The following is an 18,347-nucleotide window of genomic DNA, read 5'->3' as shown; positions in this document are numbered from 1 at the left end:
TTTATTTTATGTGTATGTATTTATGCTTATATGCTTAATGTATGTATATACACTATATGAGTACAGCAGTTCCCATGGAGGCAGTAGGCATTAGATCCACTGGAACAATATTTATAGTCAGTTGTGAGCTGTCCAGTGTGAGTACTAGGAAGCAAACCCAGGTGCTCTGCAAGAGCAGTATGCACTCTTAACTGGTGAGCCATCTCTCCAATATCCTGCTGATCTAAACTTAGAATGAATTTCTACATAAAATTGCATTCTCATCCCTGTCTGTTACCTTTGTTTTCTAAATTTACAAAGTCAGAATTTTTATGCTCTAGTGAGCTGTATAATCTTTTAAATTTACTTTTATTTACATAAACGTGAATATATGCTGTGTTTGTCCAAGTGCCAGTAGAGGTTAGAAGTGTACGTCACATCCCCTGGAAATGGACTTTTGCACTGCTGATCGTGAGTCACTTGGTATGGGTGTTGAGAACTGAGCTCAGATCTGCTATATGAACAGTATTAATTCTTTACCACTGAGTTCCAGTCATATATGCTATATAATATTAATAATATTTTTACAGGTTAACTAAAGTCAGAGAACATCCCTGAAATAATTTATTTTCTTATTTCATTTTACGTGTAAAGAAACTGGATTGAAGACAGGTGAAAGGACTTAGCTAGAATCATATGAATACTTAACAGCCATAAATCAAATGAAGTGATCAGAGCTTAGAATAATTTTTTGTCATGATTTTATCCTGAGTCACATTAAGTAATACAGGCATTTTCTTTAGATGGTCATATAAGTATAAATGTGTAAAATTGAAGGTCATGTGCCATTCTAAGAAAAGAAAGGAAGCCAATGCTTAAACATTTGAACCTTATAGAAATTCACCACCTGTTCCCATGAAGATGGATCCTGCACTAGTATGGTTTTCTTGTATGACTGAAAAATAGCTCATCATCTATTTCAATTTCTATTAGCTTCTCTATCCCATCTTCAGAACCTATCTTAAAGGAGGTGTGGTAATCTTTTTATTTCTTTACATATATAGAGTCTTTTGCAACATGTGTAGGAGCTAAGATACCCTATATTGAAATTAATTGGAAGCACCTACTTATTACTTTGATTAAATTCTATAATATGCATAATTCATAGAAATATCAAATTTTTAAAAGCAGCTTATGCCTTCATTTAATACTAAACATTTTGGTAATCAGGACAAACAGATTTGGAGAACCTACTTATGAATGCAATATCCAAGTAGAGACAGAAAGAAAAATAGAAAAGAAAATTTTGCAGATAGAAAATCATTGTATGACATTATTCCATTATAACCTTCTTCTGAGACCAGAAACATTGCAACTAATAGCTCTGAAGATAATTTTTGTGTAGACAAAGTGGCAAATACATTTATAATAGAACATATGCATATGACCTATGAGATGTGGCAGCTCTTGGTATCACATTGCATATTTAATCTCTGTCAATGAATGACTCCAAGAAAAGTCTTTATGAGATATGTATTTAATTTTACCTTTATGAGATATGTATTTAATTTTACCTCATTGTTACAAAGCCTTGTTTTTATAACACTGCTGAAAATTACAAAATATTTCTCCTGACAAGTTATAAAATATTAATATTGTTCCCACCAAGAAATCAATTCTGATCCCATTTTGATCAAAATGTACAGTTTTTCAGTTGGCTGGGTAAACTAAGGTCAGGTGGTTGCTTTTCTTTTTATTTCTTTACATATATAGAGTCCTTTGCAACATTTGTAGGAGCTAAGATACCCTATATTGAAATTAATTGGAAGCACCTACTTATTACTTTGATTAAATTCTATAATATGCATAATTTATAGAATTTATGAGATATGTATTTAATTTTACCTTTATGAGATATGTATTTAATTTTACCTCATTGTTACAAAGCCTTGTTTTTATAACACTGCTGAAAATTACAAAACATTTCTCCTGACAAGTTATAAAATATTAATATTGTTCCCACCAAGAAATCAATTCTGATCCCATTTTGATCAAAATGTACAGTTTTTCAGTTGGCTGGGTAAACTAAGGTCAGGTGGTTGCTTTTCTTTTGAGGGACAATTATTTAGGGAGACAAAGTTTTTTTATTAAATGACAAGTGGTTCTGTGGCTTTTAAGAAATAGAAACACCAGTGAGGTAATCTTAGCTGTTCCCTGAGCAATATGAAGTAAAATATTTCTGGAAAAGAAAATTGTGAAAAGTAGTATAACTTAAAGAAAATGAAAATAAAACAGCAAATAAAAAAACAACAAATAATGAATTAATAAAAAAAGCTTTATTTTAATGATCACTGTGTAGGAAGAGGCTCTCATAGTTTTTTAATCAGAAATATAAAGAGCAACAAACATTTAAGAACAAAATCTTCAGCCATCAGTTTTTCATATTTTCTTCTTATTCTTGGCAATTAAAGCTGAATAAAGGTAATCTAAGTATAAATTTATGAAACAAAGATATTGATGATTATACATTATATAAAACTTCAAGAAGGAACCAAGAGTATAATGAAGATATTGGAATACCTTCCTAGCATACATAAAACGCCAAGTTCAATAACTATCGCCATATAACTTAGATACGGTGATTCATATCTGTGATCCTAGCACTCCAGAGATAGAGGCAAGATGATTAGAAATCAAGCCTACATAGATAGCAAGTTCAACATTCATCTGGGATCATGAGATTCTGTCGGAAAAGAAAACAATGACATAACCCAAGATAATTTTCTCAGTTATTTAGTGTTCTTACTTTTACGTGAGAACTTTCAGGTAATTTTTGTTTTTGTTGTTTCTCTTTTAATATTTTCCAAGTGCTCTATTCTGTGTATTATGGACTTTATACATTGCACAAATCCATTTTTATCTTGTTAATGTTTGAGGCACTCCTTTCTCTCTATTTATGTCCATATTCACTCATTTGTTCCATAGTGAGAGATGTGCTCAGCAGGAACACTGTTGGGAAGGTTTACTGTCCACAGACAGGTCTATCCCACTGTTCCAGCCTTAGGGGATGGGCCGTTTTCTTGTCAGTTCCTAGGACAAGCAGTGAATCACATAGAATGGGAACCAGCTGAGCAGTGGTGGTGCACGCCTTTAATCCCAGCACTTAGGAGGCAGAGGCAGGCAGATTTCTGAGTTCAAGGCCAGCCTGGTCTACAGAGTGAGTTCCAGGACAGCCAGGGCTACAAAGAGAAACCCTGTCTCAAAAAAAAAAAAAAAAAAAAAAGAATGGGGACCAATTATGTGTATCTTTTTGCCCATGTATCTTTTCTTCTGCTTACATGGCCACCAGTATTCTATTATTGGGATTTCCCTCTTAAACACCATTTTTGCCCTCTAAATACCACTAATGTGTGACTTTGTAGTAAATACACACCTCCATATTTTTGGAAGAGAGGTTACTGGGATAGGGTTTCTGACTCTGTTTGCCCATGCAGACTTTTCCATTCCTAATTTCATTTGTGTCTGTTTCTTCGACCTTGTCTCTTTCTTTCCAGCCTTCCCTGTCTCCCTTAGTCTGTCTTCCATCACTTTCACTTACTTCTTGTTTATTCTTTTCTCAATTCTTAGCATCCTTCTCAACTCCTTCACACTATTCTGTTTCACACAATTCTGTTCTCAGTATCTTCTCTTTGCTCCCCAATCTCTACATTTAACTGAATGTTTTAGCTTTTTATATAGCTGTCTTATATTTTTTGATAAGGACAAGTCATGTTTACTAAAACCTATATTCTGATTTATTGTAATTTACAGTGTACCCATACAATTTTGAAATGTTTTAAATCTTTCTTAAATTTGTTTTTCTTAAAACTACAGCTGAGTTCTCTGTGCTCATAGAGAGATATTTATTTTATGAGTAAGTTAATTCCACTTAATATAATAGAAAAAATTCCAACTGCTGTTACAGTGATGCAATTAGTTTATTTGTAATTATGTTTTCCCCCCACTGGTAATTTATAATACATTATACGAAATTACTACTATAAAACTCCCATGTTGGTCCCACTAGATGTTCTTATTCATTTACTTAATTATTAATTGGAACGCAATAATCTAGTACACATTTATAAAATAGTAAATATGATTTTTATCTAAAGGTATAAAGATAAAAATTTAACAAACTTTAATGTAAAAAAATTGCACTAACAACATTGTCAAATTATGCTGGCATCTTGTATATGCAAAATGTAGTTGTATTCTATAGAACTATTCAGTGTGCTTTTATAATAAATGGTTAATGTTAACGGACTACACAAAGTAAGATTTTGCAATTTTAGTGTAAGTAAGATGCCTCAGTGGGTAAAATTACCTGTTGCCAAGCTTATGAGTTCGATTCTGCAGGCATATGAGATGGTAGGAAAGAACTCACAAACTTTGTCCTCTAACCTCCCTGTGCATGCCTTTGTATGCCCATGACTATGCACACATGTACATATACCACTAAGCACATAAATGAAAATGTAATCACGTTTTTTGAAATATGAATTCACACTTTATATCATTTATTATGAAATGTTGTGATGGTGTCTTTGAAAATGTGCTACCTTTTAAATAGCACAGGCTGGCTGAGTTTTAGGAAGATCAGAAAACCCATTCTCCACAATCTCTATTATTGGCAAGATATTTAATAAGCAGAAAATTTTTAGGAAAGGGATCATATATAAAAGTCATAACTCAATGGAATAAACAGAAATGAATGATCTGATACAGTACGATCATTTCTTGTGGTTTCTGAGGCTGAGGATAAAATTTGTGGTAATACACTGAGTCGGCATGGGTGAGGCTCTGGGGGTCTATTCTCAGTACAGCCAACAATACCAGCAGGAAAGCTCATAGCTCAGTACAATATGAAGATGATTAAAATAGAGGAAATGCAAAGAACGTGAATATAACAAATGGGATGCGGTCTTATAAAGAAAACTAATGAAGACAAAACCATTGAAATTAAAACCAAGTGTAAGTGGATATTATCAAAATCAGGTTGTGGCTTTGCAACATTAACAGAGGAAAACTTCCAAAACTACATTAAAAAGTGAAACTTGTCAATGGCTTCTGTTGATAACGGGCCAGAATCTTTGTCACATCTCTGGCTGTAATCAAACAGGAAACAAACAGGACTTGTTAAAATAGATGATAAACTAATAGCCAGAAAATACCAAAATATTAAAAATTTATAAAATGAATAAAAGTTTGAATAAGGAAAATTAAGTAAAGAAATATTGATGGACAGAAAAAAAAACAAACTGCAAAAACCCCATGATAAAGGAGAAAACATTATTACAAGTGTTAGATCTACCCCATTGGGCATGCCAATGGTAAAATGTAATTATATGTATTTCATCACACAAGTAGCAAACTGAATAACATGGAACCAAATATTTTAAATGTTTAGTTTAGAAAACTAAAGGCTTTATTAGTGTATTCTACACAATATCACTAAACTCACACAAGCTGTTCCAGAAAATAGAGATCAAGACAGACACAGTGGTGCACACACACCTAATCCTATCATTTGGGATGCAGAGGCAGGGCAATCCCAAACTGGAGATTATTTTAGGTTGTAAAGAAAGAGACAAAATCTAGCATGAGCACATAATGAGACCCTGTGTAAGAAAGGAAGGAAGGAAGGCTAGACCATCTATGACCTTCATTCTAAAGTTAGAATCACATAAAACTAGAGGAGGAGGAAGAGGGGAATAGAGAATAGACTAATTCTTGCTGAAAAGCTCCAGTGGGATAATTGCTTACCTTGCCAGAACATGGTCCTGAATTCAGTCCCCAGGATTGTAATGAGCATTAAGAGTTGCACTTATCATCCCAGTCTGAGAAGGCAGTAAGAAGGCAGTTCATTGGCCGGTAAGAGACCCTATCTCAAACAAAAACATTAAGGTGGACTGCAGCCAAGGAACTATAGAGGTTGTCCTGTGGCCTCTACAAGATAGATGCTGTGCAAAACACCCCCAATACGAGAGAGAGAGAGAGAGAGAGAGAGAGAGAGAGAGAGAGAGAGAGAGAGAGAGAGAGATCCTTGTGAATTTATGTGTACAATTCATTTACTACATATTACATTTGGTATGTAATCAATGATTAATATTTTATAATTATACAATGCCTACTCATTCCATATTGCTGAAGTAACTCAATTCAATGTGACTCCTTTATTTAGGCAAGAATCCCAAATGATTTTGGAAAAAATAAAACACTTGGTAAATTTGACAAATATTTAACAATACAGTCATAGTACCTTCAAATGAACAATACAAAAACGTAAAGGGAATGCCTGAACTATATGACAATATCCACAAAGATACCATACCATAGCAGGCATCTTGTGTTACACTGAATGGCAGATGCTCCTGTGGAATATAGGAAGGCAAGTTTGCTTTCTTCAATGCTTTCTATAAAACATTCTGTTAAAAGATGTAGCCAGAACAAAAGCAAGAAGAGTTAAGAGTAAAACTGCCTTTATTTGAAGAAGATTGAGTTATAAATAAAATGCTTTATTTTTCTATTACAAAAAACTATTAAAATGAGAAAATATTTAAAACACTTAGAGTAATATTGGCACAATACCTATAAATTTTCTAGTTAAAACATATTTCATAAAATAAATTGCGCTATATGTCTGGGAAACATCAGACTCAAATATCTACACACACACACACACACACACACAAAGGGTCACTTATTTTAGCATGTAAAAATATCCCCAGATACATTTTTATATGTAACAAAATGTAAATAACATTCTGGCAAGTTGATTATGTGCTTTTATAGTCTATCAACTTAAAAAGTTAAACTCCAGTTATTTATTCATTGTGTGGCATCCTCATGTCACAGCATATATTCACACATCAGGAGACAATGTGCCCCTTTTATTACCACTTGGGTCCTTAGGATCACCCTTGACTACTAAGGCTACAGGAAACACTCCTTTACCTGGAGAGCCATGTCCCAAAAAATCGGTCAATTTTTAAACCTTTATTTGTTAGTATTTTGTTATCTTTCCAGTTCGTCAGTGGAATTATAACATCTAATACTCTATTGATCTAACTAGCAGATTATTTCTTAGACAATATTATCATACATCTTATATTTTGCCTGTTGAGTTTTTATATAGGAGTTTGTGCTTTTTCCAGCTTATGGAACAGTTGGGCTATAATTTTAACATTCTCATTGGAGACTGATATTGTGTAGGTCATTTTTGGGTTGTTCTTTCTGACTACATTTTGTTCTCTTGAGTTTTTGTATAGGTATCCGAATGATCCAATTTTTATCTCATTTCCAGCTACATAATTTTGTATTGCTTTAGATATTCAGAAAGAGAAGGGTGATGGGATCATACTTTTATTTAGAAAACACAAATGGTAATTATGATGTACTGGAAAAAATGGGAGGAAATTCACTGAAATGAGGAAGTTCAGTTGGAAGATATCTGCAGTGGTATAGGAGACAAAGTTGAGATTTTTTCCTCCATGCATGGTACAATGCCTGACAAGTAGTAGTAGCCTGATATTTTGTGTTAATAGATTGACTCCTAATTATTGGATAGAATGTAACTGTCAATATGCCCCTTCTGGTTTATAAAATGCTTTAGTAGATTACTTTTATGATTTGCAAATTTCATGTACACATACAATGTACTTTGAACATACTCATGATCAAAATGTACCCACGTTAACTTCATGCTTTTTTTTTTCTCTAAAACTTCACAAGTTCCCTTTGTGTTACTCAGTTTCTCAAGGGTGTGGGAACATCCACTAGAGCATGACCACCCCACAGCTTTAAAGAGAAATCTCTCCTCCTCTGCTAGCCATCAATAGTTCCCTAACTAAAAGTGTGGACTTTTGAGGCCCTCCACATTCCATTCTGAAATGTCACTGACTTCAGCTTGCGCAGCAAACCATGGCTGCTGTGAGTTCATGAGTGCAATGCTTTCTATCATGTCCAGAAGATGTTGTTTTATGTTGGTCCAACTTGATTTGTGATTCTAATAGTCTTTTCTTCCCCCTTTCCTGCAGTAATCCCTGAATCTTGGGTGGGGGTTGAGATATGATGTGGATAAATTATTTATGCCTGGATGTTCCCCCAGACAGTTATTTTCTGATTTTCAGGGTATTTCCTCTTGGAAACCAATTCTGTGATGAAAGAAACTATTCAGAAGAAGAAGCTCGCAAAGAGAGAGATTAAAATACTTCACATTGATGACTATGGTAAAAATTGGCACATCATACACCCTTCAAGAACAGCTTTCTCTGCATCTTATACTTTTACATTTAAATGACTCTCCATCTTTAATATTTTGCTCTTTCTTTAAAAGAACTTCCTTTACAGTTGTCCTTTCCCAAAGATTTTATGGAGAAAAACCAGTATGCTCTTCTATTAATAATGTAAGTATTTTATATTTTATTAAAATAAATGAATCTAAAGATTTGATAAGTATACTCTTGTGCCTCACATGACAGATTTATTAAATGAAAAATTATAATTATTCTGGCTTAGCCAGTGTTCTACTTTCATTTCTGCTCTTGGTATAAAATATCTTGATGAAATGCAACTTAGGGAAATAAGTGGTTATTTGGATAGTAAGTCCAAATTACACCCATCGTTGTGAAGAAGTCAAGGCAGATAAATCAAATAGTTATTTGTTTCATATCCAAAAAATCAAGAGCAAAGAGAAATTAATTTATATATGCTCTTTTGGTTGTGCTCAGCTGAATTTCTCCATTCTTATTTAATTCAAGACTTCCTGCCTAGAGAATGGTGCTGCCCACAGTGGGTTGGATCCTTCCACATCACTTAAAAATCAATGCAATCTCTTGTAGATGAGCCAAAAGCCAAGATGATATAGATAATTACCTGGTTAAGAATCTCTTAGAAGATGATTCTAAATTCTGTCAAGTAGACAGCTAAAGGCTCGTCATCATAGCTAGGAAGACTGTCAGCTAAATGGGTGCCTTATTGTATGAGAATGTATGTTTGTTTGTTTGTTTTGCTACATCCTCAATACTATAACAAATCTGTTTCTGTTATTTGAAATATTGATACAAGGCAGCTTGGTTTGTGTATATCTGTTTAGTGATTATTAAAGCACTGAATTCTTGATCAGTGATTTTACAAAGTGAACAAATATACTGTTTCATTTTTAAACAACTTGTTATATCTGTGTTGCTCTTTTATTTCACACTCCTTGACTTGTGGCAAGAGAAAGCAAGTCTGTTTAAGAAACTAGATTCTAAGAATATATAGCCTTACAATTGAATTTATTCATACTTTTTTTTTATGAGATCAGGACTGTATAGACTTCAGCATAGAGATAATAATAACTTCATTGTAACTGATGCCATGCTTATTTAGTCTTGAGTGCCTAAGGCTTATTAGTTACTGATTTACTAAGAAGCCTGGTAGCATATTGATTCACAATGCTTTATATTATCCAGAATTACATTCAGTGAGTTAGTACGGGCCATAAAGAAAACGAACATGTCTTATGTTTTCCAAGTATTCTAGATGGCTATTCTCGAACTTAGTGTGCTTGTGCAAAGTCTAGTTTGCCATCTACTATCTTCAGGTCTTTAGGAAATTATCATAATTTTTTCATAGTAATTCATAGTAATTTAGTCCCTATATGTATTAAATGAAATGCAATACATTTTTGCTCTAGTTCTGAACTGTACTTCTCTAATATATGATTAATAAACTTGGAATGATTGTTTACACACTTTATTATAAATTATGTAACAAATTTGTCGTGTGTGTGTGTGTGTGTGTGTGTGTGTGTGTGTGTGTACAGGCCAAAGGTCAATGTTAGTCAGTGTCAGTTGTCTTTTTGCATACAGGATCTCTCATTACCTAGACTTTTCCAAGGAAGCAAGGCTGGTTGGCTAGCTTTACCTCCAAGCTCTGAGATTAAATGTCTGCATCATCACAGCGGGGATACTTTATGTAGATTTTGAGTGCTCTAACTCAGGTCCAGACATTAGTTTCCCCTTCAGAGCCAGAAGAAGCTGTAATTTATAGTGGTAATTTTCTACATGCTCTTCCTTGTGTCTTCCTTCTAACCAGTTTTATTCTTTGCATATGATATGTTGAAGAACATACTAAAGACACTGAAATAAGAAAAAGGGAAAATAAAAGTATTGCATTAGTCATTGTCAAAATAACTTCCCGAAGGAGACATAAACATCTACCTTTCCTTCTAATATCTCAAGATAAAACTTAATTACGATTTCTTTAGTCCTGAGAAGAGCCAATGAGTTTATTAGGCTTACTTTCAGAGCAATTAGGGAAGGGTTGTAGGCAAAAGCATGGGTGACCTTAAAGCAGTCACACTTAAAAGTCTATTCCTTCTTCAGAGGCTTGAAAGGATATAGAGGAATTCTGTACAACTGAGGGCTCCGATTTCAGCAGGGTTTGGTCATTGTTGAAGATTGCAATTAGGAACCATCTTAGAAACACTCAGAAAAGAGTCCTAGAAACAGACAATAAAGTTTTTTTTTTCTAGGTATCTGCAGCATATTTACATAGGTAATAAAAAATAGAAGTCTATTCCCAGCGGATTTGATGACTTCATCTGGCTGCATTTTCCAACATTTATTCTCTAGAGGATGCACACTCTGAGACCAGTGCAATTGGTGCAGAATTTCGTGTGATTGGGAGGGTTGATTGTATACTACGGTGAGGGTTCCATGATCCTCTTCTCCCTCTCTTCTCCTAGGAGTAGGCTCAGCAGAAATGAAACAGTAACAGTATAGCTTGGAATACAGGAACATGTCCTGTATTCAGTCATGTTCCCTTTTGGAAACAGATTTTGTAGTTCTTGTTACAAAGCAAATTTTCAGCAGGGAAAAGATGCTAAGTTTCTCAGTATACATGACCAATAAAATGGAAGACAAAGAATGATATTGTGTTTGGAGTGTGGTTCCTTTATGCAAATGGATGCAGAGACAGTTATTCATGCTTCCTTGTAAGGATGAGGTACTCACTGGGGAAGGTTGGCCAGATATTGAGATGTTCACCTTTTGATGCAGGACACTAACTGGATCTTCCTTCAAACTTGTGCTTTTATCTGGTTGATTATGACTAAATAATCAGGATGTGAAAGAATAAGTTAATTTAAAAATCTATTGCACAGAAAATGATCATCTGAGTCTCTTTTAAGGAAGCACACTAGTAAAATTGTTGGTTGTGACGAGCTTCCAACTGGAGTTCTTAGGGTTTCCAATGCACTGCTTAAGGTTTCTAAGCTACTATGATATTGTGAAAAAATTGTGGATAACACTGTGTCCTTACATATGCACAATGTACAAAGAATTTTATATGAATAATGTTTATACAAAATGAAAACGTTGTCTGGGGCATAAACACTTGCACTTAGTGTCTAATAAATTCTAAGAATAATCACACTTGTTTAATAAATTGTATATAATCATCATGTTATCTGGGACATAAACACTGGCAGATAGTGATTAATAGGTTGTACACATAATCATACTTTTATTAGAGTTAGTGATATTTTATACAGTCAAATATAACAGTTGAAATATGAAATGTGTGATATAGGACCTATAAAGTTATTTAACAGGTGGATGCTACCAAGGCAAATGAAATAATATAGTCAGGCTCATGGAATTTATATTGATACACTCTGTCTTGCTGAAAGAAAGACTGAAAGCAGGTGTTTAAGTTCTGGCTTTCATTTCTACTGATAGGTACTGCTCACATGATTTATTATTTCACTTTGTTCTGAATCCATTGCTTAAAGATATCACATCTAAGGAACTGTGCACAATGTATCATGTATAAACAAACAATTTATATTTTAACTTCTATTGCTAAACATCATTTCTAGAACTTTATGCTAAAAAATCTTAGTAGATGTTGCATACATAGAAGTGTTTTTTAATTGATGATATTTGTATTTCTAAGAGGAATTTAATTCGCACAGTACAATCATCTCCAGTCAATTTTTTTCCCTGTAAATTGACAATAATATATTTGTTTATAACTGGAAAATCCTACTCCATGAGGAGTTCTATTACCTACAACTGAAAAGAACACTTTTTTTTCTAAGAAAAAAAAAACCACCATTTTTCCAGTGACAATACAGATTCCCTTTCTAAAACTGTAATAGATAATTGTGTTCTTCAATAATTATGAGTTAAACATCACTGAACAAACATGGCCAGGCTTCTACTATTTAGGCATAAATGTTGATGTAGTGACTATAGTGTCTTGACTTTTGCTGTTTTGTGCAGTGGATCTGGTCTACAAAGAGTTAGAAAATATTTCTTAGACTGGAGAAATGCTTTACAGCTGAATGGGATATCTGGGATATCTGGAGATATAGTTCAATTCATAGATTCCTTGTATAGCATTCCTGTCCCAACACTGATAAACCAGACTAATAGTGCAGTCCAAAATCTCAGCATTCAGGTTGAGTAGACAAAAGGATCAAAAAAATTCAAGGTCATCTTGGGGATATATTCAAAATTTAAGGCCATCTTAGGATACAAGAAACACCTCTCTCTCTCTCTCTCTCTCTCTCTCTCTCTCTCTCTCTCTCTATATATATATATATATATATATATATATATATATATATAAACACACGCACTCACACACAAGCAAAACAAAAGCANTATATTCAAAATTTAAGGCCATCTTAGGATACAAGTCTCTCTTCTCTCTCTCTCTCTCTCTCTCTCTCTCTCTCTCTCTCTCTCTCTCTCTGTCTCTTTCTCTCTCTCTCTCTCCCACCCCCCCCACACACGCACTCACACACAAGCAAAACAAAAGCAAATAAAAAATGAACAAAACACCATCAATCAATCAATCTATCAATTAATCAATACTATGACTGGATTGTCTGTCATTGAGGTCATGGGACTGTATTCCTTACCTTGATCTTTTGATTGATAGTGTTTTCTGTAAGCTCACCCTCTTCAAGCTCTGTACCAATAGCTGATCTATTCTCGGTATTTTGAATCTAGGTGACCACTCTGTCTTTTGCTTGGCTTTTCTGTAGTTTAGTTATCCTCCATGCTCTCTTTCTCAGTTGTCTTTCTGCCCTCTGTTAGGACAAGCATAGGAACTGCCAGCCAATGTGGGGCTTACAGCACCATCCACTCTGAAGAGCATCTGGCTCCTCTAGACTTAAGAAACCATTTGTTCCCAGCTGAGGACATCACTCTGATCTTGGCTCAGTGTATATTTGCTCATGCTGATTCTTTTCTTGCCTAACCTAAAAAGTGCAACACATAATGGCATCTTTCTCCATAACTTCTTGCATGTCCTTGGTGTTAATATGTAATAGCAGAGAGTGGTAAGTGTTGCACAGTTTTATCTGTTAACCAAGCAGCTCTTTCTTTTGTATCATGTTGCCTCAGCACACTAATTGGAATATTATTCATGCCCCAAGAATATTGACAGGATGCATGAGTGAATGAACAAAAATGAAAAAAAAAATGAACGAATCAATTAACCATGAAAGTTTCCAAAAATGAGGTGAATTGAAGAAAGATAGGATCATAATCAATTTGAGTACTTATGTTTAAATTTAACCTTCTGGGTGAATCGGTTTCTCATTTCTTTAGATTTTTCTGAATTATGCTGAAAATTGATCCTTGGACATCTTTGTACCATTTTATTTTACAATATTACTACTGAATTTACATTTTGAAGCTAATAAGAATTAACATCAGCAGCCATTATTTATTTACACACATCATTCTAAAATTGTATAGATGACATGCTTTATTCCTTATATTTGTGTGTGTCATATATAGGCATGTTCACATACATACAGATACTCCTGTGTGTGGGCACATTTTACAGGTCCAAGGTTATCATCAACTTTCATTCTCAATGACTCTCCTCCTCAAAGTTCTCTTACTGTAGTTTTGACTTAGTCTAGCTAACCACTTTGTCCCAGGGAATCTTTTGGCTCCTGTCTCCTTCTCTAACAGCCCTGGGATTACAGGCAGACCACAATACTAGTTTGGATTTTATCTTGGTACTCGGGTTCTGAACTACAGTTCCCATTATTGCCTATAAGACTCTTTATTCCCTGAATTCCTTATGTGTAATTCTCAAAGAATCATGCCTGCAGATAATTTGCTCCTATCTTAACAGGAGGAAACTAAGAATAGAATATGTTAGGCCAGTCATCCCATGACTCATGAAAAGGATAAAATTATTGTTGATATAAAATTCATTTGTTTAGATCAAATCCTCAGTTTCTTATATTACCCATCACAGTCTGCCAGTAGATTTTGCAAAATTATAATAATTACTGGATGATAAGAATGATTGATAGATTGATGGTGTTTGTTTTTTGTTTTATATCTAGTAAAGGTCTTTTGCTTCTGTGCTCTTTAGACTTTACAGCTCAAAATGCTTTCAAGATTACTATAAGACTTCCCACTAGACCTTCGCATTTAAATAACCCCAACTGGTATCCTTGAATGGGGACCATGTCTTTGATCCCAGGTCCTCTGGATCATATTCTAGATTCACGACATTGCAACACCAAGGAGCCAAACATGGAAGTCAGAAATTTTAGAAGTTTTGTTTTTTTGTTTATTGCTTTTTTCCTTGTGGTCTTAATGTATCTGTGAGATGCTAACTATAAGCATATGCATTACATCCCTGGGAACTGTTGAACATGAACCACAGTGATACTTCCTCCATGCTGATGACAACACCTTTATCACATATGAAATATCCTACACCTGATATGGGAACTCAAAATATGTTCTCCTAATAAATAGCACCTTTATTTTCTTTAGAAAGTAATTTTCGTTCAATATTGTCATAATAGCAAGGTAGGTATGATGATTCTTGTTTTATAGGTAAGGAAAACTGAGGAACAGAAATGGTAGGTAACACCCCATATATTGACAATCTATATGAGATGAAACATTATCGGGCAGATGGGACCAGAAAGATGACTCAGTGGGTAAGATTGCTTACTACTAAGTCTAAAGACTTCACCTTGATTGCCCAGGTGAAAGGAGGAAAATTATTCCTGAAAATTGTTATATGAGCCTATATTGTGAACACACACACACACACTAAATAAGTGTGGGGAATATATAAACTCAGAACAAAATGCAGATGTTCAACATTTTCATCTTTTAAAAATCCTTTGCTGGCTAAAAACTTGTGTTTTCTTTGTGCTTTGTAGAAATGAGCCACATATGCCTAATATTTAAGTGAATATTTTCTGAGCAAGTCTTATAATTATGTTATTGCTAAATGTTGAAGTTACCTAATTACCACGTTTTGTAATTCCTTTATTTCTATGTCTCAATGTACTGGTTTGTAGATGGTTATGCTATAAGCTGCTGCTCATCACTAGCATTTGGCCTGCTTTCGTTTATTTGATACAGCGAAGTAAAATAAGATTAAATATCTGTATTTATATGGCCATATTTTTATTGATAAATTGATTCCTAGAATCCGGCTACATAAGTTGTAAAACAGAATGGCATAACTGCTAGAAGTTGTCACAATGCCCTACTTAAGGTGAAGTACATGTTGAAGATTTGAATGTGGCCAGAATGAGCAAAGGTTCATAGAAAAGAGCTGACACAAAACTATTCTTCAGCTAAGATTTATTAGGAGAAGGACTCACAGTCTTTGACAGCCATGCTCATACCTTGAAGTGTGAGACTTGAGAAAAGAACCCCATGGTCATAGGACCCGGAAGCAGAGAGCCTTCCTTTCAAAACGCAGAAAGCAGTAGGAAAGATAGTTACCATGATAGCAAGTGGGAGCACTGAAGAGAGAGATGAATCTTTCAATTTTTAAAAGCAGATAGAGTGTCAGACTCTTACAGGTTTTCAGGATGTTAGCAAGTTTTATACTTCATGACATCAGCACTGTGCCAGGAGTCACAGAAGCAAACACAGGATCCCACATTGGGTCGGACTACACTTCACAGTTGCTTTGCTCTAAGAAGACAAGTATAGAACATCTTCCTTGAGAAGCCAATTAATCATCTGAATGAATAGAAGAATAACGAGCAGAAAAATGAGATATATCCCCTGTGGCTAGTTTTGAAAGAGGAATAAAGAGATACAGTGACCCCTACAATGTCCTAAAGTGAAATTAAAACTTAAGTACTGTACCAGGAATATGTAACACATCTATGCAGCCCTGGAAAAGAAGTAGTCCTGTTCACTTGAGGCACCACTGCCTAAGCTTCAGCTTCATCCTGTAAGTTGAACTGATGAGTTCTTAGAACTGTGTGAAATCTGTTTTAAGGAGACAACAGCCTCCCTCCTGCTAAGGCTGAATGTTTTCTTTCTCCTCACAGCAAAAGATTCATGGGGAAATTCCCATTTCTTGCAGTTTTACATTTCACTACTCTGGTATTCACATTGGACTACCTTCATGTCTTTCCGTTCAGTCCTGCTTCCGTCAATTCTCCCTTGTGAGGTCACAGGCCCTCTTTCTTTTCCTGCTGCTCTTCTCTCTCCCCCAAATTCAAGCCACACATCCTGTGGCCATGCTCTTGGCAGAGCTGGAGAGCCCTCACAGAGCTCGTGCTGCTTTACGGAGTTGTCTTCTTTCCATTCTTGTGGCAAGCAAGGCCTATAAAACAAAGCTCTGTGTCCCCAAACTCAACAAAACACCTGCTGTCATTTGTACTCCCCAACTTCTGCCAGTGCTGGCAACAGGCCCAGCCTACTGCTACTGGGGCCCCTGCTGCCCAGTACCTCTGCTTATGGCATGGTGCTGATATCCCTCTTAATTTGTTTGAGTATTTTCCATTGAAACTGATAACATCAGTACCTATTTATACATTATCCCATTAAAAAATATTTTATGTGTTTGGGTATACCTGTGGGTGAAAGTACATATTTGTGCATATGCATATAGAGGCCAGAACTTGATATCTGGTATATTCATCAATTTCCCTCTACCACATATTTTGAGACAGTGTATCTCACTATACCTGGAGCTCACTGACTCGAATAAACCAGGTAGATGGAAAGCCTCACAAATCTCACCCACCCTCCCCTCCCCCATGTGTTTATTGTCACACTGCTGGTATGAAAGGCATGGATTGCCATGACTCGCTATTTCACTAGGAGTGTGACAGAGACATCTCCCAATCCTCTTCCACATTCTTTTAGCCACTGTTTAGATTATTTTTCACTCTAATATCTAAAAGGGTTGTAGACATTATATACATATCAAGAAGAGAGTGGATCTTGCTGTGCTTACCATGCTTATAAATTTTTCTGGGGTACCCATTTAGTGGTAAGTGATGTAGGAGTATTCCTTTCAAAATGCAAAGGAATTGGAAAAAGATGTTACATCTCTGGGATGATGTAAATATTAAAGTAAATGAAAGAAAGTTCTAGCCTCCTTCCCTTTCTACTCCCTCAATGATGCCTTTAGAAATTATCTCAGAAGGAAATTGGCCAGAGGATAAGAATTAATGTAGTGAGACATGACAACAGACATCATTAAAAGACAGTATTTCCTTCTTGCTTATTTCCAGTTTTTTTGCCTGGGAGATGTCCCCACAGCGCTTTTCTGTTGGTTCTATTCTGTTATTTTCATGTGCTATCTAGAATGTTTATCCCAAGGTTAATTTTGTGTGGATAATACTAACAGTCCATTTTTGAGTTTTAGGCCTGGCTCATTAATATCCAGGCTTTTCACTGTTTCAATCTGTATAGTGATGAGAGCTCATCTTTTGGCTCCTTGTTGCAATATGTATAGCAGGACAGAAAGAGGTGGATTTTCCATTTCTTTTATTACTCTCATGAGAGTTTTTAAATGATATTAGTTTCTGGCTAAGGGAAATGTGCTGGACACCATTTAGAGAGAGAGGAAAAAGGTATACAGTCCACTTTAAGACCAGAAAGGGAGACTTTAATAACCACTAGTGCTGGCATGAAGAAATATGGTGTACCAAAAATATTGAAGAAAAGCAGAAATGTGGGGGCAAGGGTAGGGAAAGAGAGACTCAATTTCTATTATATTAACACACATTATTTTTCCAATTATAAAATATTATTTTTATCCTTTCTTATGTCTGTGTGGGAAGGGAGTGTGTCCACGTGAGTGCAGATACTATGCAAGAGAGACTGCAATGCTGTGCCAGATACCCAGAGCTTGAGTTATAGGCACTCTAGTAAGTGGTGGGAACCAAACTCTTATTCCTCAGGAGAGCAGCAACTTTTTGTAACTGTTAAGCCATATCTTCAGTCACCATAGTTTTTAAACAAATAATAAATGATGCACTGAATACAATATGTTTTCAAGTATAAAACACTAAAAATTAGCAAAGT

At 35.0% G+C, this 18,347-nt stretch overlaps 1 protein-coding gene across 4 annotated transcripts in view; it reads left to right on the top strand.

Annotated features, from left to right (window-relative positions):
- Nucleotides 1–18,347, top strand: part of Dpp10 (dipeptidyl peptidase like 10) — a 1,452,235-nt gene that overhangs the window by 1,406,545 nt on the left and 27,343 nt on the right. For all 4 annotated transcript variants that reach the window (XM_021198715.2, XM_021198714.2, XM_029538361.1 and 1 more), the window contains exons 18-19: nt 8,151–8,249; nt 8,357–8,426. In XM_021198715.2, coding sequence (XP_021054374.1) covers nt 8,151–8,249; nt 8,357–8,426 — 169 coding nt within the window. The remainder of the gene's footprint in view (nt 1–8,150; nt 8,250–8,356; nt 8,427–18,347) is intronic.

This window comes from Mus pahari, chromosome 5 (genome assembly GCF_900095145.1).
Source record: "Mus pahari chromosome 5, PAHARI_EIJ_v1.1, whole genome shotgun sequence".
NCBI lineage: Eukaryota > Metazoa > Chordata > Mammalia > Rodentia > Muridae > Mus > Mus pahari.
The sequence above is the reverse complement of the archived record's forward strand: the minus strand, read 5'-3'. Positions and strand labels throughout refer to the sequence as shown.